The 21,626-nt window shown below is 40.9% G+C and overlaps 1 protein-coding gene across 2 annotated transcripts in view; it reads left to right on the top strand.

The window, feature by feature from the left end:
• astn1 (astrotactin 1) overlaps window positions 1-21,626 on the top strand; it is a 378,530-nt gene that overhangs the window by 342,806 nt on the left and 14,098 nt on the right. For both annotated transcript variants that reach the window (XM_030073613.1, XM_030073612.1), the window contains exons 21-23: window positions 10,567-10,702; window positions 14,998-15,098; window positions 17,467-17,650. In XM_030073613.1, coding sequence (XP_029929473.1) covers window positions 10,567-10,702; window positions 14,998-15,098; window positions 17,467-17,650 — 421 coding nt within the window. The remainder of the gene's footprint in view (window positions 1-10,566; window positions 10,703-14,997; window positions 15,099-17,466; window positions 17,651-21,626) is intronic.

Raw genomic sequence — 21,626 nt, 5'->3', positions numbered from 1 at the left:
CCTTTTCAGCTGCCACTCCAGTCAGAGGCTGTGTGATTTTCTGTGAATCCACAGAATTTTATTTAAAATCTTCTGGAGATCCCGAGGTTTCCAGATATCCAAAATATGTCCTGTTGCATTACAGGGAAATGTGTATAAAATGATGCACAAGACATCTCGATATATTTTCTATTTGATGTGATGCTGCAGTCATAAAACAATGGCATCTTGGGTTGAAATATTTCACTCAGTATTAGTGTGACTGAGTGTCAGTGAAGAGCTTCAACCAGCAGATACAGCATACATATGTGACATTGTTGTAAAATATGGAAAATATGTTTTTTTGTACCTTAGTAGTTATGGGTTCCACTTAAGGAACGAATTTAACTTCCAAATTAAGGGAGAATCAGTTTAAGGGTTTCAGTGATACACCATGAAATTTGGCTTGTTGTTTGTAGTAGGAAAATCGTCATGAAACATAAAAATCCTGCACTGCCTTGAACAATAAGGGACTTGTTTCCCCTGTTTCCACTGCAAGTGAATGTGCTGAGTGAGACTGTGTACAGCTAAAAATCCCTCCATGGCGGATGAATTTGTGGTCGTTCATCTGAAATAGTTCCAAAAAGAAACTGTAGCTACATCGGCTGTACTACGATAATAATACATTTTTAAAATCTATGAATCTACGGTTCTAACCACCAGCAAATATTCAGGTCAGTCTTCTTACTAGTGTAATGCTAGTTGCCTATCATTACTCAAAATATTGAACACTTTAAGTGTAAGCAGGGAGCGACTGGAGTGGCTGCTCTGCTGAGGGCACAGGCTTGGTTTGGGTGCCTTTTCTGAGCAGGGAAGCTGACCACTGAACGAAGTCTCCACTGAGAAAATCAATCAAAGTTCAATTAAATTCATTGCCATGAACCAGTCAATTGTCAGCTAATGGGAATCTTGTTTAGTGTTAAATTAAAAGGACATTTTGAGACAGTACCAAACAGCCACTTGTTTTCCTTTTGGAGGCCGCAGCTAATGCACAGTTAACGATTCATAGGTAATTTACTTGTCTTTTTTTCTGATCTTTTGATTTTCCTTATCATGTTTTCTAACATAGGTCCTATATCAGTGATTAGGTTCAAGAGTGATCTTTTGCATATTTTTTTTTTCCCATTTTGTTATGCCCCAAATAATGAAAACAGAAGGAAGCTTAGGATGTGTTAAAAAGATATTTATAATTTACATCAGTTAAATACTGCCTATTGTAAACTTGGTTCATATTTAGATTTCAGATTTATGTGAGCCTGAAAAGTTAGGTAAACTGAACTGCTCAGGTACAAAAGGTGGTTAAACCGGGCTATATGTGATTACCCTTCACTACAGGAGTCACCTGTCTAGATGAAAATATAGTGTATATTCTTTGGGATCGTCTGTGTGAAGTGGAAGGAAAGAAGCTCATCATTTACTACCCCATAAAATCTACACGTCGCATTTTTATTGGACAAGTGAAACAGATAGCTCCTATAAAACGCTGGTGATATTTGTGTTTCCCGTGCCTGTCCTTCCCTAAGAGTGCGGGCCGCATGGAAACCTGAGGAAATGAGAGTAACATGCACAGAGATAGTAGGGGAGTGGCGTTCATGGAAATACTGTCAAGCTAGCCAGAGTACACTGTAGAATTATTTCATGCATATTGATGTGATCCTTATTTTACCAGAATATATTTAAAACGTAATCTATACAAAGTAAAATAAATATGTAACATCCTTCTTATGATATTAGTTTTCATCTTTTAGTTTAATAATTTGTACTTTATTTTCAAAATGTTACTCTATTTATAAAATGTTGTATTCCATGATCATTATTTGACTTGGAAAGCATTCACCAGGGGAAATCAGTAGTAAAATTGCCTGCTTTTGCAGACAAGGGTTCCTCTAGGCTGGAATATCAGGTGCAGGGTTTTCCCTCTTGCTCCATTATCTCTGATTACAGCAAATGAACCCTAACCCTGGCACTGGTAGGTCTCTGCTCTATCCATTCAGCTCCAACGAGGTCGCCATGACACCAGAGAGAGCCGGAGACAAGGCTGGTCTTCCCAAATGGTCCAGGATCTCACCCCGAGATTCCACTAAATGAGTCACATTTCCTTGCCATCAGTGGTGCATCAGTGTGTCATGTGTCACTGCACAGAGAGCTTTTATGTCGAGACCTATGCCACGTTCATCACTACCAGCTTTAGTAAACAAATGTAAACAAATGCAGCCAAAGCAAAAGACAGTACACAGCTGTAGCCAAGCACTGGTACAGCAGGTTACAGTCACTGGTTTTAGTCTGCAGTATATTTGTATATTGTATACTTTGCCCCTGATGAAGCCAGAGCAAATTCAGTTGATTTCTTTGAAACACATGAGGAGGAAAGGCAATGAGCAAATTAAATGAATGGAATGAATTAATTAACAATGAAATTTGTTAATTAATTAACCATAATAATTAATAAAAGATATAAAAAAAAAAAAAGAAAATTGCCTACAACTTAGTAAAAAAGAAGATGAAAGAAAGACAACTATCTATCTGTCTATATATATATACATATATATATGAACAAATACAAATTTACAAGAAAATTCTCTTAAAATTACCACATAATTACCCCCCTTAAAACATTAAAAATAAATGTGCTTCAAAGGGCTAAAAAATGTAGCTTTTTGGTTCCTGTTCCATAGTAGCTTGTGATTTTAGGATTTTCAGTTGAGTCAGTATACCTGAAAAACAACAAGAGGTACCTTTTCCCTCTTATTATTTTGCAATATTTCAATACAGGCAGTGATGCAGCTTTCACTGGTTTTCAGAGGAAGTATTCAGAGGAAGCCTGATTATGTACGGTAGTGGCTTACACACAGTGCTGGAAATGTGGGATTTGTGGTGGCAGTAACACCAGCACCTCGTCCAGGTGGAGTGTGAACCAAGAGCCGAGGCAGTCCCATCGGAAAGACAGAAAAGAAAGAGAGAAAGAACTTGGGCTGATATGTCGACATGTTCGGTAAGAGGAGCGATCAATTAAACTAAATTGAGAAGAACGACAGACAGATGGGAAAAGAAGGAGCAGAGATAAAAAAAACAAAAAAACAGATTTTGTGAGAGAGGAGGAAACGTTGACCTCCATCACATAAACCACAAACGGCACAGAGATGTGGCTGTGCAGGCTGCTCTGCCGCTGCCTGTCTTACTGTATGGTTGTTTACAAGGATCTCAGCGACAGGCTTGTTTTTGCTCCGCGCTGCCGCTGTATAATTGATTGTCCGTCGTGTCCGCCTTTGCTCAAGCTGTGTCATTCTCTTATTGACGCATTTCCCTTTGGCAAAATCCGCCTTCGACATGCAAAGTGCTCAAACAGCAACTGCTATCAATTTGGTTAGACGCACTTCTTTCAAATTATAAAACGATTTATCGCCCCTCTGAAGATATAATGGAAGGTAATGTTCTATGAATTATACCTCCATGACGTAAATGGCAGCTAGGCAGCGCACGTATCAAACAGAAATTGGGAGAAAGTCTACATAGATTGGAGCGCTCTTCGTCCTCCTCTTCACGCAAGGCCGCTTTTCAAAATGACACCCTCAGGCCCTCCCGCCCTCCTCCTCCTCTTCATCCTCCTCCTCCTCCTCCTCCTCTCATTCAACAATTACCTCTTTATCTCCGATGGGATGTTGTTCTTCAGAAGTTAAAAACAATCCTCTCCATGTGGCCAATCATCGTGGTCTGGTAGTGTTTGGGACCCGTGTTGAAATGCCAAGAAGCAACAGTGAGCGTTTGTCGGTAATCTGTTGTTGTTGTTGTTGCCGGTCTCTTTGCCTTTTGTTCAGCGGAAAGGTAGACAACCAAGTCCAGATGTTATTTGTTAAGGCTTTTGCTGCCAAATGCGTCTGCGCGCATGTGTGTGTGTGTGTGTGTGTGGCTGCCAATTACACCTAGTTGCAAGGAAGCTGTCTGCTTTAACTGAAGTGGTTGAATTTTCAGATAACCTGCAGAAAGTGCAACTTGTGATAGGAAAAAGAATGAGAAGCATTTCACCTGCAGTGTTTATCTTTTTATGACAAAGACTGCATCCCTTTGTGTGCGTGCATTTTTAATGTGTGTGTGTGTGTGTGTGTGTGTGTGTGTGTGTGTTCCCTTTGAATTTTCATTCACTTCACTCTCACTCACCCCCCCCCCTTCCTCCCAGTTCATCAGGTTCAAGACATTTGCTTCTCTAAACCTACCGTCTGTTTTTGTGTTGGGGATGAGTGCCCTCACTGTAAAAAGTGGTGCCGCTGTAGCAAAAACAAAATAAAATCAAGGCAGCAATTTGCTTTCACTTTTGCACTAAATCGAACATGGTGCGCTGTGGCATGTCTGATTATAACGCAAAATATTTTATAGACCATGTTGGTTTTGCTCAGAGGGGGGCGATTCAAATTGCTTCCACACATGTACTTACATGCACGTGTAACTCACTCATTACACAGGCCATTCTGACTTGGATGAAAGGCGTCTTGTCACTGAGACTGACTTTGGGCGAGCTTATCTTTTTATTTGAGAAAAACAAACCAAAAATCATAAGGACAGCTTTTATTGTCTCATCGGGGAGGAATGTGCTAATGTCTGAATGTCCATACGTTTCTGGAAAGATCAAACAAGCAACTCTCAATAATCAAAGCATCTATGAAAGCTTGTTCACTGACTCTTATTGCTTATTATTAGTGTTTCCTCTCATTTTTCCATATCGAGAGGACTCTCTGCTGTCTGATCCATATTAAGATTCCACAGTAAAAACATTATCATCTTTAAAGCACCTGTCCTTTCCATTAAGAAGCAGAGAAAAACAGCAGCACATTGGCTGGAAGAGTCTACACACACACACACACACACACACACAGACATATGCACGCACGCACACTAAGGGTCCGGGCCTGCACAACTGAACTGACGACAGCAGGCACAGCTTCAAAAGGTGAGACATCCCATAACTCACATCAGTCTCCTGGCAATCACTGATTTTTCCAACCAATCATACTCTAAGAATGCCGAGGGTAAACAACCCCAGCTGAATGACAAGTTGTGGCTCCCTCCCACTAAAACCAGGTTTCTACAAGATTGCCTGTGTGTGTGTGTGTGTGTGTGTGTGTGTGTGTGTGTGTGTGTGTGTGTGTGTGTGATGGGGGTACGTCAGCTCGTTGCGCTGCATGGGACATGAAACACCGTTTTCTGTTGAACCGGAGACTCACACTTAAAGCAGTAATCTACAAAATTCTTTTTCTCTTCTAATATTTCTTCCACTTTCTTATATTTATACTTGACAAACTGTAACCATAAAACACACCACTTCCCGTGCACCAGGGTACAAAGATACTCAGAGGTTTTTAGAACACCAAACGGAAAAGCTTTCATGAACTCGAGTCACTATTGTGTGGCATCAGTTGGCGACAGAGTACCAAAAAGGACATTTATTGATATGAAAAAATTGCAGATTTATTAATGGATATGGTAAGGTTAATGGATATCATCTCTATATTAAAGGACTGTACAAGTTATTTTGAATGTTTGGCCCATTTACTGCAATTTGCCACATTTTACATGTCAACAAACCATTCTGCAAATCATGCACAGTATATATTCAAATTTGAATTTTTGGTTGAAACACCCTCTCTATAATGTTCTGCTTCTGCAGCCAACACAGCCATCAACATTCATAAATCACAGACCTGATGATTGGCTGAGTGAATCAAATGTTTCCCCAGGAACTATTTTCTGGCAGAGGGAGCGTCTCACTCCGCCCAATTTCAGGCCATCAAAACACAACAGTGCTGCTGCTTTTAGGAAAATGAATGCGGACGACTTTATGACGGTGATGAAATACTGCTGTGAAGAAAGTTTGAAATCTCTTAATGTTCATTGTCATATTGTAGTGGAATGAATGGAAACCAGTGGCTGGATAAAAGGCAAGAAAATCTGTATCGGAGTTCTTGCTTTGGGAAAATATTAGCAGGAATCTGGAGTACATTGTTTTTGTAGATATTAGGCTAAACATGCCAAATCACTGGTATCGTCCTTTAAGATCAGAGCCAAACCAAACTGGTCAGCCCTTGCCAGGTTAAACGCATGCTCTTGATAAAAAGCATGAAACCTGAAAGAGGAATGTCAGGCCATGCTGTTACATTCAGGAGGTATTTGGGTAGAGAGGCTGCACCAAACAGGCAGATTAGGGCACACAGCCATAACTTTTATTACTCCACTGTTCCTCTCAATCCTTTTTGTCCCACATTCACAGTGTGGCTGCCTGGGATGTTTAGCAGCCATCCAGGAGCCATCAGGGTCACCTCAGACACTATCAGGCTAGAAATCCCTGCCTCAGACAGACTTACAGATTTTCCTAAACAGGCAGATTTACAGCACTTCCCAACTGAACCTTTAATAGTCCAGAAAAGTCATCCGAGGATAAGCTGATTGGCCCGAGCTGTAAAAATGAAATGTAGGATCATGTACCCAACACTGCGGATAGTACAGCCTGTTGCACCTACCAGGCAAAAATACATTTCAATATGTTTTGAAAAATTTGAGCTCCTCGAGACGGGCTGATTTTGTCTTGCCAGCACATAGAGTCGGCACATCGTTTGCAAGATGGTATAAATCATGATACCCTTTTTTCACATTTTCACCGCTGTTTTGCCATGGTCTGTAATCTGTTTACTGCACAAAAGACATATTCCTCTTTCACAGTTCTTTATCTCAGAAGGCACTGTATTGCAGGGTGAAATATTGAAAAATATGATAAATAATTGCATTGGAATCCGTGCTGCAATGAAAAATGGTTTTGCTTTATGCACCGAGGCTCACAATAAATCGAGGATATCATTACTCTGTTACAGTTGTAGCATTCTTGGGGAGGCTTATACATTTATCAAGAGCCAGTGCAAGCAAAATAAGCCTCTGGAAGGAAACTAGATTGTGCCCTGGGCAGAGTTTCGCTGTTATGAAATGGCATTATGACCAAGCTTATTGAGATGGATCATCGTGTGATAAGGATATGTAGAAATACAAATGGAACAGAATTCTTCACATACCGTTTTCCTTGGACGTGTCGGCTCCATAGTAACCACCACAGGCTGGCCAAGTCATTTTGGAGCAGCCATCAAGGGTGAAGCTTTGCTCTGATTTGCTTCCAGAATCAATCTCATTTTTTAGCTGTCTGTCAGCAATCAATGCTCTAGAGAAAGTTTTTATTTTATTTTTTCCCAGTGTTGACTCATGTCCATAAATCCCATGGCAGCACACAGTGTTACACGTCTCTTTTGACTGAGATATTTGTTATAGTCGAATTAGGTATGGTTTTTAAACAGTTTTCTGTTCTTCTGGGCAGTGGGCCACCCACCTCAAGTGTTTCTCCTGTCATGAGCAGGCACAGTGGGGCTCCTCAAACTGTTTTTAATGGGCTTCGTACAGAATTTCTGCTCTTTTAGGCGGTATACAGTGGAGACTGGCAGAGAGGATGCGATTGACAGGAAAGATGGGAGACAGCGAGAGCGGATGGCAGCACTTTTGAACCCACAACGTAATGAGGACATGGTATGCGCCTTACCCCACCGATCCACCAGGATCACCCCAAGGGTGTTAAGCATTTTCAGATGCCAGCGCTGTTTTGTAATGAGCCTATGACTTGTGCTTGGAACCCAGGCTCGTTAAAGTACTACTCATGAAGTATTACATAGTACTGCTACACTGGTCATGACAGGACTTCAAAGAAGCAGGCAAGCAATCCATTAATGTGTCCTGACCCATAGCATCAGGGGTCTACAGTGAGGCGTGACAGGAGAGAGAGAGCTGAGGAACTTGTTAAACCCCTTTTTTTGCTGTTGAAATAGAGGGAAAAAAATCAGCTGCTTTACTGTTGTGCCCATTTTTCCAGCCAGAGGATGATTAGGCTTGTCCTACCGATGTTTAAATATTATATCTCAGAGCTTGTGCACATTTAGTCCCTGCAGTATGAGGCAGTTTACTGGCAAACACCGCCAGCGCATAATACAGTAGCTAATATATTCACAAACCCAAATATAAACTGAATTCCTAATGTCGCCATGCATATGGAGGCCTTAACTGCGTATGAAGATTGATGATATGCAAAATTTCCCTTGTAGAGTTCAACTCGTTTTGATATGGCTGAGTAGCTCGACATATTTGCACATGGCTCTCCCAGTGGGGCTTTAAACACTGTTTCCTTTTTATGCGCGTTTTTACGCTTTCTCCTTTTTTTTTTTTTTTTTTAACCTTTCAGACAGATATTCCAACCGCCTCTGCAATTAATATGCTAAGTGGTGCGAGGCCTCACAATGTCACTTTTCATTTTCATCTCTTGTACTGTTTATGTCTTTCACTCGTCTGTCGGCCTCTGCCCTGGGTAAACACCTCTCACTGACAGCTGCTACACACTTTCTTTTTTCATCCCGTCTCCCTCCACGATCCCCTCCCTCTCTCTTTCCTTCACTTTCCTCTCTCTCTCTCTCTCTCCACATATCTGTTTCTTCATCCCCTGTTCCCTCCTTCTTTCTTCTCTCTCCTTCTTCCCTCTGTTGCTGCTGTTTTCCCTGGCGCCTGGCTGACTGTTTACCAGGCGATGACCCAGGCCAGGGCTGACAGGAAAGACATAGGTGACCACCTTGGAGCACCCATCACTTCACACACATGCACACACAGGCACCGCTTTTATGGAGGGAGAGTCACAGGTGACTGCCTCGGAGCACCCGTCACTTCACACACCTACTGTATGTACATGCACACACACATACACACGCAGAGTTGGCTTTTCCAAGTGGAGGGTTTTTCCCCCTTCCAGTGAAACACACGGCCCCGTGGCCAAATGCCCTTTTGACGTATGCACAGCCAGCTGGGAAAACATAGCTGGGTGCCCATGTCACCACCAGCCTGGGTAATAAGAAAAGGGTGGGGAGGAAGGGGGGGGTCACAGAGGTTGGTTCTGTTTCCGAGGCTCAGGTTAACGCAGGTACAATCCTTTACTGACTGCAGCCATTAATCCACTAATACCCAACGAAGATGGGGAAATGTGTAATAAATAAGCTTGGTTATAAATGCTTTGGAATTTTCATCAGTGTTTAATTAGTTTTCCATTTTTAGTCATTTCTGGTAGCTGCCCCCCATGATTGATGCACCTTTGAGGAAGGACATGTGCCCCTCCTCCACACCGCCACCAGCAGGCCAAGTCAACATGCACCAGTCATGATGGATGTCATTGTCACTGTTGACTACTTTTCAGCTTGGGTTTGGTAGTTTTATTTCATTTACAGTTTTGTTACACATATTGCTCATCTTAATTTGTGGCTTGTTTTAAAGATTGTGCAAAAGAAAGGGCTGGCTCTAGCCTCGAGGTGAGAAAAGCAGGCTCGTAGCCCAAAGGTCACAGCTCTCAATCCCTGAGCGGCTGGGAAAGAGTGAGCAAAGGATGAATCAGAAAAACAGGTATCCCAAGAGACTCTCTGTTTGAGGAAGTTATAAGTAAATAAAAAATAAAATGTTCTTTTCACACAAGGGCAGCTACTCAGAAGCCAGCAGTGTCAGACGGTGGTCGTCCTGGGCAGCTGCCAGGTAGGAAAGTGTCAAACTGCGTGAGTGTGAAACAGGACGTCCTGGATAAATAAAGATTAAAAAACATGGATGCAGAAAGTTGGACCAAACAGGTTTTACGTTCAGTGTGTTTTTGGTAAATAAACAACAAGCCTCCACATGGGAAAAATGTGCCTGCCTGACCATGCCTATACCTGATTATGATGTGCATAAAATCTCACCATTATGCACTTTTAAAGAAAGAAAACAATATGATTCTCAGACAACAGGTTTAAGTCACGACTAAAATCTCCCAATGCAGCGAGCTCTCTGTCAAACAGCGGGGGTGTGCAAGGTGGAATATCAACAATTCTGATCTTATCAAGAACTTAAGTGGAAAAAATGTAAGACATCCCACTTACATGAACTCTATGAATAATAAATTCACGCTTTGGCATCAGCACTGGAATTTTAAAAAAAGATTGTGAAGACGTGCTCACAAGAGTGTGGGCCGCGTCTGAACTTTTCACTTTGTTTTCCCAAAATTAGGCATATACTCACTTATTTTCAGCACAAAATTTTACGCCATCCATCAGAAGGTCGACAGGAGAACAGTCAGTCACATCTGTTTAAAAGCTTGTCTGTTTAAATGACAGCTGGGAGTTGCTTGTAATGTCGGTTTGGTATAATCTGCCCTTGTAATATCATCCTTTGCTGTATTACATGTTGTCATACGCATATAGATATAGCTGCTGTGAAACAAAAGTCAGTATTAGGATAATTATTTATGTCGAGTCATGCTCTGCTGTTTTGTTTTGGCCCATGGAGGTTCACAGGAGCTGCCACAAAATCATTTTTGAGGCCAGAGTCCTCCATGTTCTTGAATAAGTTATGCATCTCAAGTGACATTCTCTCAAAATATGCGGCATTTTACGATTAAATCCTTGTGTGAAGTACGATGGATTGTCAGGCCTCTCTTTCTCTCTCTGTGCTATTTCCCCACAGAAACTCTGCTGAGCTTTGTGGATGACATCTTGTCAGGGGCCAAGTCTCCGTGTGTGATGTTAGGCGACATACCCGACCTCCTGACCTCGTCCATCAGCATGATCGTCCGCTGTCTGGAGCCTGACACCCCGTACATGTAAGTTCACACACTAACAGTCAACGGCTTTCCCTTTCTTGTAAACACGAATGTAAACCAAAAACAGTAGATTTTCATTTTACATAAGTGCATTATCAAAGCAGCTGTTGCGTGTGTCCAACTGTCCCACTAAAGAGTTACTGAATCTAAAGGCTGATTTTCTCGCTACGGTGTCGATCGCACGAACGGTGCAAGCAGCAGAATGATGCAATTACAGCCTGACCAGCGATGAGCTCTGCAGCCATGCCGTGCACCTTTGCAATTTTTGTAATAATGCAGCATGGCACCGTGGAGGCTGTATTGGATAAACAGATAACGATTGGATGAATTGGCATTTCTTCCCGTTCTACCACATGAACCATGAATGGCCCACCATTTGCAGAAACTGTGCTGTGCCATTCGTGCTATGAACACCTTGAACACAAAATGGAGAATAAATCAGCCTTAAGTCAGGCCGGGCTAACCTGATATTCAGATTGAATGAGTATTTCGTTTCCATTTCTCCTCACATGAACTGATTTCTTCAGGCGAAATGATTGGAATCCTGCCAACCAGTCACTCGCAATTGATGTGTCCACCTGCTGAGAAGTAGTTTTCAGTTTCACTGAGCAACTCTTAACCATCTATAAAAATGTCAGTCAATTTTGACACTTTGTGCCATTTATGGCAAATCAAGTTGTTCTTGAAAGGGGTCAGAACAAATGTAAGAGCTCTATATTGCCAAAAAGCCAATGAAAAAAAATTGGACGTAAGATTCAGTGAAGTCAGGCTAATTCTAACAAAGACCAGGGTCTTTCCAGCAGGCCTGATAGATTAAACTTTTGCAAAATCCCATTGACAGAACGCCCCCACACAAAAAAAACAAAAACATCTTCCCCTCTCAGAAATGCTTTCAGTGCACAACGTTGCTCTGCTTCAAGTCTTATTAGTTTTAATTAATTTAAAACTATTTCGATAGCAGCATCTGTAACTGCTGTGCCAGTTATAGACTTGATTAGGTCAACAATGTCTGGCGCTGATTGACCCAGTCAGTTTTTCAACAGAGAAATCACAGTTGAATTGGCCAAGGCCAGACCCACTGACTTGCCTGAAACATTTTTCAGTGAAGATGTGAATGGAAGGTCTGGAACAAGGTTAGACCGACACTGGATCCCATAATGTTGCACCTTAGTTATCTTTGTGCATCCATACTGATTGACTGCAGCATTTCAAGAAGAGTGAGAGTGGGAGCTGGCAAAGTGTTGGTCTACTCAGCAGCTGATGGACAGAATGCATGAAGAAAAATGCCGTTTACGGTATTTAATACCAAAGGAAGAGATTTTGATCTGCATTCTGGGCTTTATTGCATGTGCTTGAACTTGAATTTCTCCACAGAGCAATCTTGCTTGCTGTAAAAGGTAAATGGGGGTACTTTGCTCTTCAAAGTACCCCCAGTGTTTGAACCAGGCTGTGTCATCTCTTTGCTTGAGAGCTAGTGGTGTTTCATGAGCACTGGTGTGTAAAGCAAACAATCAGCAGTATGATCAAAAACCAGGTAAGGGAACAGAAGAAAAATGAGACAAAATGAGGAAAAGTGCAAGACAGAGACCATAACCTAATATGCATTATGAATTTACAATATTTATGTCAACCAAAAAACTTTATGCTGTGTTCATCCTGCACTGCATCCTTGGTCATCAAGAGATTGATGCACTCCTTTAGGAATTTGACACTATTTATGTTTATTTATGTTATGTTTATCTTTCCTTGGCAGTTTTCTTCACGGTAACTACAGTAGGCTCAGGCCCTAGACATGCTGGGCTCCTAGATTAAAAAATAATTTCAGGGCCCCCTATGTTTTGTAGGTTCAAAAGATGATCACACCCTAACAGATTTGTCTTATTTATTTATTTATTTATTTATTTATTTATTTATTTAGTAATTTTGTGGTAGTTTTATAGTTTTTTTCAGATTTTTGGGCATAATTTTATTGTATTTTTTTCTAATTTGTTAATCGCCTTTTCGCGCCTTTTTGAAAGAAATCAGTCCATTGATGAGTCAAACTTATGGCACATTAATGAAAAATTTTATAAAAAAAAAAAAAAAAAAAAATCAGGATTTATAACTCACAATGATATATGTGAATGTAAGATCAGTGATGCTGGATCAACATCAGTTTTTTTCATAAGCATCAAAATGAGCCTAATAAAATAAATAATAAAATAAAATTGAATAAAAGCGATTTGACTGGTTGTGGTGCCCCTGTATTGGGGAGGACGGGGTCCCGTCAGAGCCGGGCCTGCCTCGCCGTCTGAGGTTTCTGTACGGTTTTGACCTCCTCATGTGGAAAGTGAAAGCCTGTCCTTCCACTCTGCATGTGAGTTTACTGCAATAAAAAGTAGGTCTGGTGGGATTATGTCCAAGTGAGGTCCTCGCATAACAAACTCTTGCTAAGTGGGGAAAACAAGATTAAAGGATAAACCCAGGATTTTATTCCATGTTATATTCAAACAGCTCTGTGTCCTGCATGTGTGTGTTTGTGTGACTGGTGTGCGTGTATGCAGAGTCAAGAAGTTTAACAATCTGATGTAATGACCAAGAGGTAGTTCTCTCTCTGACCACACACACACACACGCACACACACAAGCCCGGATGCTCAGATGCTCTCCACACATGCGGCCACTTACCTCGCAGACTGTCTGCCAGGAGGGAAGCCACACACACACACACACACACACACACACATCACGAGAGAGAGAGAGAAAGAGGCAGAACAACAGATGGAGGTGAGAGGGTGAGCGCGAGAGAGAGAGAGGAATAGGAAGATCAGAGGATAGAGCAAGAAAAAAGAGAAAACGGAAAAGCAAAAGAGTTTGAGCAAAAAAGAGGAGACGCCAGAGGACAGAGCCTCTTGAAATGTTCTTGATGGATGTAGATTGAGCGAGCAGGAACACATGCCCTTTTAATCCCAGCATCAGTGGGGCTCCTGGTCGCTCTGTCCCGTCTGGCAGCTCATTCATCTCCCCAACCCGCGGCCTCCTCTCTCTCTCTCTCTCTCTCTCTCTCTCTCTTTCTCTCTCTCTCTCTCTCTCTCTCCCTCTCTCTCTCTCTCTCTTTCTCTCTTCAGGGCGCTGCACACTCCTTTGTATTCTCTATACAGACAGAGCCTGAAAGCGGTGGTCTTGTAGGGGCCAAAGTATTTTTGCAGCGAGGAAATATGAACTTATACACACAACCTGATAATGAAAACGTGTGCTTTAGCTTCATTAATGGAAGCTATTAAAGGTGTTGGAGAAGTTTAACTGAAAGTTAATACTGTTAAAAGTCAGCTGATAGTCTATTGGCACTAAGTTTTACATTGGACAGCTTGATATGATATTCTGTCTACATTGACTCAGTAGTGCCTTTTCGCAGCTGCTGTGTCGACATGAAGTAGCAGGTAAATACAGGTGTTTCTAAAGATATTAATCAAGGTTCTATTGTATTTAGGTCTATCAGAGCCACGGCCCTGATATTGTTCATGATGGCTCACTGGAAAGGCTCTTCTATACTCACTAATCTGATACAATACAAAATGAATACTAAGCAGAATATTAACACCGGACAAGCCAAATAAAGTGTGACAGTAAGAGCATATTAGCTTTCTAATATCCTTACCAGCCTGTTTTTTCTTCTTATCTGCAACTGTTGTCCTCCACTAATGCTTTTATTTCTGTGGAAACTTGGATAGTAACAAATCTCATCATTTTTAATCAAAATTCTGATCCATAACGCAGCATCTCCAGGAAGACAACAGAAAGGTGATATAATGCAAACCATATTTTTTTAAAAAAAAAAAAAATTATGGATGGATTGATTGATTGTCTTATTTAGAAGCTGGTTTATTAACTAATATCTGCTACCTTTTTATTTTCCTGTGTGGTTGCCCTGTTGTACCCTGTGGAAGGTGCAGGGTGATGCAATTCATATTCACGGTCACTAGGTGGAGATATTCATCCAGTGAAATGGTAATGATCCCATACCATTAGTTTTGCAAATAACTGCTTATTATCAGGCTTGTGCCAGTGAAAACATTAATAACACAGGCTGACAAGTGAAGGAAGGTGATTTTTTCAATTAAATTAACAACTGCAGAACATACAGCAGCTGCTAACTGTCAGTTGTTATGTGCTAATTTCTGTCTTCGCTGGAGAGCCAAATCATTGATTTAGCTTTGGCCTGGGATGACATTTATGTGTGTGTGTGTGTGTGTGTGTGTGTGCGCCTGCGTGCGTGCGTGCGTGCGTGCGTGTGTGTGTGTGTGTGTGTGTGTGTAGGTTCCGTCTTTGGGCAGTAGACAACACCGGCCGCCGTTCAAGTCCAAGTGAGGTCACCATCAAAACTCCTTGTCCAGCTGTAGATGATGTCAAAGCACAAGGTGAGGAATGATACATCATAAAAGTAATTCCAATTTCAGTACAAATCACAGGTGACTCAAGAATTTAAGCACATATAAATGAGTTTCATTTCCCAACACGGTTCATGTGCCTGAACTAATCACTGGAAAGGCTTTTTATTTGTAATTGTGTTAATACTGTATTATATTTTCACTCTTGCATAACATGGCAAAGGGTTATGTTACCAGTGATTCATTTTCCATGAATAATCATTTGATCAAAACAGGAAAGATGTGTTTCCACTCCACAGTGAAGCCTCTTAAAAAAGAGGTGACGGTAAACTTCACAACTTTTTGAAATACAGCATCTTCATGTCAGTATTTTCAGTGTAGTACTGAGGAAATATAAGTAGATACAGTAAGTATGAGGCCACTCTTTCTTTACATTTTTAACTGACTTTTTGGCATTTTGGGACATTTATCACCTTATCCAGTATATGACCAGAGGACTAACATCAAAGTCTATTGGCTGTACATTCATCTTCAATCTTCATTGTTAATGAAGACCTTTAAAAAACAGTGGCGTAAAAACTTTACCAGTCTGAGTAACTTTCCTGTGAGGACACAACAACAGAGTTCTGCCTTTGCATTCTTTCTGTGGAATTTCATGTGTAATTTACCAATCTCCTGAACAAGCGAGGCAAGTTTGGACAAGTCATTAAAATTAAATAACCAAGCAGAATTAGAGCTGCTGAAAGGTCTCATTTTCTCACAAAAGTAGTCACCAAGGAATACTTTACATACTAAACGCCAGAGTGTCAGCATGACACCAGACAGGATCATCTAACAGAGACACACAGATGATTTTGGTGCCAATCCTCTCATCATTAGGTCAGATACCTAATGGACCAAATTTCCAAGAAGTTGGTGTAATCTTTTTAAGACTTCATACAGCAGAAATCGAAGCTTAGTTCATGACATATTGCTGAGTTATAAAAAGAAAATATGGGTGCGGGGTTGTACAAGTTGACTGGTGGGAGGCAGCTTTATCTTCGTGGCAGTGCCTGCCAAGCCCTCCAAGGCAGCACCTCTTTACACAGCACAAGAGGTGGAAATGAAAACAAAGATGCTTTGATGAAATATGATTGTAGTCAAACAGATTTCAAAACAGTACATACTGGAGCCTACTTGCTTGTATCTTTTTGAAAGCAGAAACAGGTTAATTGGTGGTTACAACTTTATATAAAAAGTAATAATAAATTAGGGAATAAATTTAGGGACAAATTCTTCGCAGGTCTTTATTTTTATTTATTTATTTATTTATTTATTTACTCATCTATTTATTTATTTTGCCTAGTATTTTAAGGTCAGTTCCATCATTTGATATCTCATGGCAAGTCAATAGTAGGTGATATTGTAGGGGTGACAACTACAACAGACAAATAAGTTCAGAAAATGGCATCCCTTTACTGTAATGTAGCCTCTAAAACCAGACAGACAAAATTTATGCCATATCATGACATTATAAAGTCCAAAATCCCAAACAATATCTAGCCTCATATCACGATATTGATATAATATCAACATATTGCCCAAGGCCAAGGGATTTCTGGGATGTCAAAGAAGGCCAAAGTATAATCAGCTGAAGGACATAAATACTATAAGTACTATTCACTTGTATGATTTTGATCATCCAAGACCTCAAAAATTCACAGAGGGGCACTCTTAAACAGTTCTAACATTAAAAAATGTAGAACAGCAGTAACCTGACAGTGGTCTGGTCTTTCCAGATTTAACAGCATTATTCACTGTGTATTACTGAACATAAGGTGATTCAGAATATGTTATTTAGCAGGCACATCATTGAGCAAGCAACACTTGATTTGCAAGCATGTGGCAGACTTGCAGACTATATACTGCAGGCTAATTTGACTCCATAAACGGTGTCTCTCATCCTTGACAATTTTATTATGTATAAAAGTATAGATAAAACTTTATTAGATAAAGCATTCCATCTACATTAATTGCGAGAGGGATTTACACGATTTACCCAAGCAAATTCAGGAAGTAGCAAACTGCAGCTTAAGAGAAGTGTGTCTCAAACAGCAGCAAGAAAGGAGTTGGACTCCACCCAGAGAAATCTGGACAGTGTTAAATGTTTTGCCTCTCTTGTCCCTTTGATATAAAGCATCGCAGACCAGCCGGCTTGGTAAACATGTGTGTGCAGTTTACTGGCATCACATCACATGATTTCTGAGTATTGACGTTAAAAAATTTTTATAGTCAGTTTTTTATAGGTAATTAATGGCAGCAAGAGTTACCTCTTGTTGGCCCATTTGGAGCTTGCAACATTCAATGTTGACTAGTCTAGATTTTAATTATTGGACTCCTATTGTCTTTCCCTGTTCAGAAATAGCCGATAAAATCTATAACCTGTTCAATGGCTACACCAGCGGGAAGGAGCAACAGACAGCCTACAACACGCTGATGGACCTAAGCGCTCCAACACTGCACCGAGTGCTCTACCATTACAACCAGCGCTACGAGAGCTTTGGAGAGTTTACCTGGAGGTGTGAGGATGAGCTAGGACCCAGGTAGAGTTCATGTTAAAACCAGTTTTTTGTTTTTTGGTTTTTTTTTTTTTTTTGGTTGTGTTTTGTGTTTTTGGATGAACCAGCCTCCAGATGTTGGCCCACTTCTTTGTTCATGACATTGACATGGCACAGTGACTCAGTGGTTAGCTCTGGCACCTCACAGCAAGAAGGTTGTTGGTTTGAATCCCAGCCTTGGTCCTTTCATTTGTGGAGTTTGAATGCTCGTGCTAGAGTGCTCCAGTTTGTTCCCACAGTCCAAAAATATGCAAGTCCGCTGGATTGTTGTTTATAAATTTTCCAAAGGTTTGAATGTGTGTAAGTGGGCCCATTCACAATGTCCACTCTAAGCCCTGAGCACTGAACCCTCACAGACTTTAAATGACATTAGCTGCATCACCTGTATGGGGAAATTAGATGAATTCAGCACCACCTGTTCTCTCAGATCACTTTTTGGGATGAAATACGTCAATTTTTTTAATCCATTTAAGCCTATACGGGAATTTCCCATCCCCGCTAATCCCAGTTTAACGTCACAACACAATGGACTATGGTGAATTCCCTCCGGCAAAGTCTGCAGGATTGTAAACTTGGGGAAAGGGTTCATAAAGGTGTCAAAAAGTCTGTGAGAGAGCCCTCATGCACTCAATGGTGGAACAGCCCTGAAAATTTGTGGACTTAACAGGAACGCGCATCAAAGTCTGTAAGCCCATAGGTGTGGAGTTTGGGTCAGACTTTTTGACTTTCATTTGGATACAATGACCAGCAAAATCATGATTAAAGAAAATCTGTTTATTTGTTAAAAATGGAAAAATAAAAACCTTGGTTGCAATCGTGTGCACACTTTTCAATTAATACTTAAAACATGTTTTCTTTCATCGTAGCTTAGATAAAAAATAAAATTGGCACAAAATTATGAGACTCTCAAATGTTTCGGTTTGGTCTTCTAAAGTGACCAAGTCCAAAAGTTCATGGAACAGCAGGACATTGTACGCTGTCAAAGGGACAACACACAAAGCCTTGTTGGCCTGTCCCAAGTCACATTTATGGGAATACCAAAAGAAAGCTTTAAGTTAAGAGCCACTATAATTGTGTAGACTACAGTAATGCCCTATTTGAGATAGGATTAACTATCAGGACAATCTGCACAGGTCATCTGTGATGTTAATGTGCAGTTTGCATGACATAAGAGGTCTCTTTGGTGAGCCTCCAGAAATGGGAATGTCCTCTCCCTTCATGCTTGAGCACACAAAAAAATATACCATGTGTCAGATGTAATTTTGTAATTGACAATGATTGGCTCAAATCGTAAAAACACAGCATGGCCGCAAAGAGTATCGCAGTTGGACCAGATTTTAAACCTTTGCATCTGATCTCAGTTTGGGGTGAACTCTGCTTTCTAGTGCAATTGTAGCAGGTGGTCCACAACCTTACAGTAAGAGTCCAGCCTCAAAGGAAATTACACAAAATTCGCCAGCAGTCTCAGGGATGTCAATCCAGACAGGACTGACCTGAGGTTATTTTTACTGGGCATTTTACAGGAGGTATGACAGAGGTTGGGATTTTTACTGGCACAGGTGCACACAGTCTGTAAAAATCACTGTCATGGTAGATTCTGACGAGACTAAAATTACAAGTATGCTCCAGTAATAATTGCATTACCCCACCTCTCTCCGTAAACCTAATCCCATACTAATAGGACTATAGCACAGCGGACCTCCCACACAGCACCAACGACCTGTACAAGTCTTGCTTCATACCATTAAGCATGCTGATTAAATCATAACTCATACCGCCAATTTCTTCTGTTATGGTCAAGACCTAAGGCGGTGAAACTACACTGCTGCCATAGATTTAAACCATGCTTTTTTTTGTTCGACTTGTACAAAGTCCTAGTTTTCTGATAACGAATGAGAGATTTGAAAGAGGGCCGCCCTTCTCCTCAAAACTCCAAATGCTCAGTCCAAATGAAATAATTAAGTTGGGGGGGTATTTGGGCTGAAACATTTCCTTCACATGTTTTTCACAGTACTTTCTTGTACGTTAAGTTGTTCCAGTGACACCTTTTTTCCAGCATAATTACACACATCCTTCATTGGCTCAAACAGCCAAATCTCCAAATCTCCATGGTAGCATTTGCCTATTCAGAGCCCTGCGGTGTCCGACAGTTGTTTTGCTTCTCAAAGGTGGGCAAATGTCCTGCTCGCAGCTTCCAAAGGGCTGTCTTTGATTGTAAGCGGTTGTTTGTGTGAATTAGAGTTAGGGGGGATATTCATTCAAACTGACTGGGGAGTGGAGTGAGCTTAACCTCTGTGACATCACCAGGTCCGTTTAGTAACGCACAACCAGGAAGGGCCCCAAATTTCCCCCCAAACTGTGGATAAGTACCCTTAATGTAAAATTGTGCCTTAATGTTTTATAAACAGAGCCATGTGTCCAATATAAAATACAGTTATAAACGGCAGTCCGTGGTCCATGGTTTCGCTTTGGCAGGTGAAAGTGATTAGCCAAGCCTCCCTTTACTTACTCTCTCTTTCTCCTTCTCCCTCTCTTTGTCTCTGTGTCTGTGGGTTCCCCCATCCACCCTAAATGAGAGGTTGTTTTAATCGGGACCATGCTGGAAAGAGTTGATGTAATTGAGGGAGTTACTTCTGAAGTGTTCCATTAAAATACACTTAGATTAACAGCACCCCAATTTAGTTAAAGGGAGGGATGATTAATGTAATAAAAGCACCTCAGAGGAAGAAAACCAGTAGAGAAGTACATGCGAGATTAGGGCTTGCAACCAAGGGAGGAAGTATAAACATGAGCTTTTGTTTAGCTAAGTCATCAAATGAACATTAGGCTTTCCTATGTATCTGGTTTAGTGTCAGGAAAGGGTCTCTAAGTGAGCACGGCGGGTGGTAAGGTTAATGGCCTTACAATTCCAGTGTTGTGATTTTCTTAAGTGTGCTGACAACTTCTCTTGCAGCCCCAAGCTGTTTGGTGATGTGACGTTATTCGACCATTGGGAAAAACAACTGCAGCAGACGTGCGATTGGTCACAAGCCAGGCCTAAAATACTACAGATACAATTAATAACAAAGCAAAATAATAGTCGTGCAAAGTTTTGACTTTTCGAGCTAAAGGATTTCCTTCCAATATTGATGTTGGCCTGGTTTCGCGACAGCACCTAAGATCAGTAAGCATCAAGATCATTGTGATTCATTGGTTTACAGTGGAACAAAAGCCCAGTTTATAGTTAACAGCAGGGAGAAGAGAAAATGCATTTTTTAGTTGTTATGATTCAGATCTGGCCTTTATATTTCTGTCTCAACATGAATAAAAACATTATGTTGGGGTCAACTGAGGTTAAAAATCAGATTTTTTTTTATTTTGTCTTAACCTAGCCGAAATAATCACTCATGTGCTTTAAACAGTATATATTCTAAGCCAAGGGTTATAGGGCAAGATAATTTTATCAGCATAAATCACAAAGTGGGGCGATAACAGTCCCATCTCCCCTAATTGAGACACTGTAGGATGGCCACATAAGGTTTTCTCAGTTCAAGTATGGTTAGTAGAAAAGAAAACCTCTCTACCTAGAGGAAGTGACAAATCCTAACCCTAACTGACTTTGAAACATGAGTTAGTGAGTTCTCTGTCCAAAGAAAGCTGGACTCACCATCATTAAATTTTTGCCTCTCTCATCTCTTTGGTATATTAAAGCATCACACACCATCCAAGGCTGCTAAATATAAGCATGCTTTTTGCAGCTTCATACCGTCACCTTACAGGATTTCTCGGTGCACAAGTTGTGGTATTTTCTTTTTCCCTACCTGAATTCCACCACAGTCTGCTGATGGGCCCTACCAAGCTGGATCAGTCAGTTTAGGCAGTAGGTTAGAGATGGTCATGGATAGGTATGTGGTGGGAACTGGATAACATAAGGCATTAGGTTACTGATCATTAAGTTCAACTGAGGTTAGGAAAGGGATTA

The sequence above is a fragment of the Myripristis murdjan genome, chromosome 17 (assembly GCF_902150065.1).
Source record: "Myripristis murdjan chromosome 17, fMyrMur1.1, whole genome shotgun sequence".
Taxonomy (NCBI): Eukaryota; Metazoa; Chordata; class Actinopteri; order Holocentriformes; family Holocentridae; genus Myripristis; species Myripristis murdjan.
Note: the sequence above shows the minus strand (reverse complement) of the source record. Positions and strands in the feature narration are given on the sequence as shown.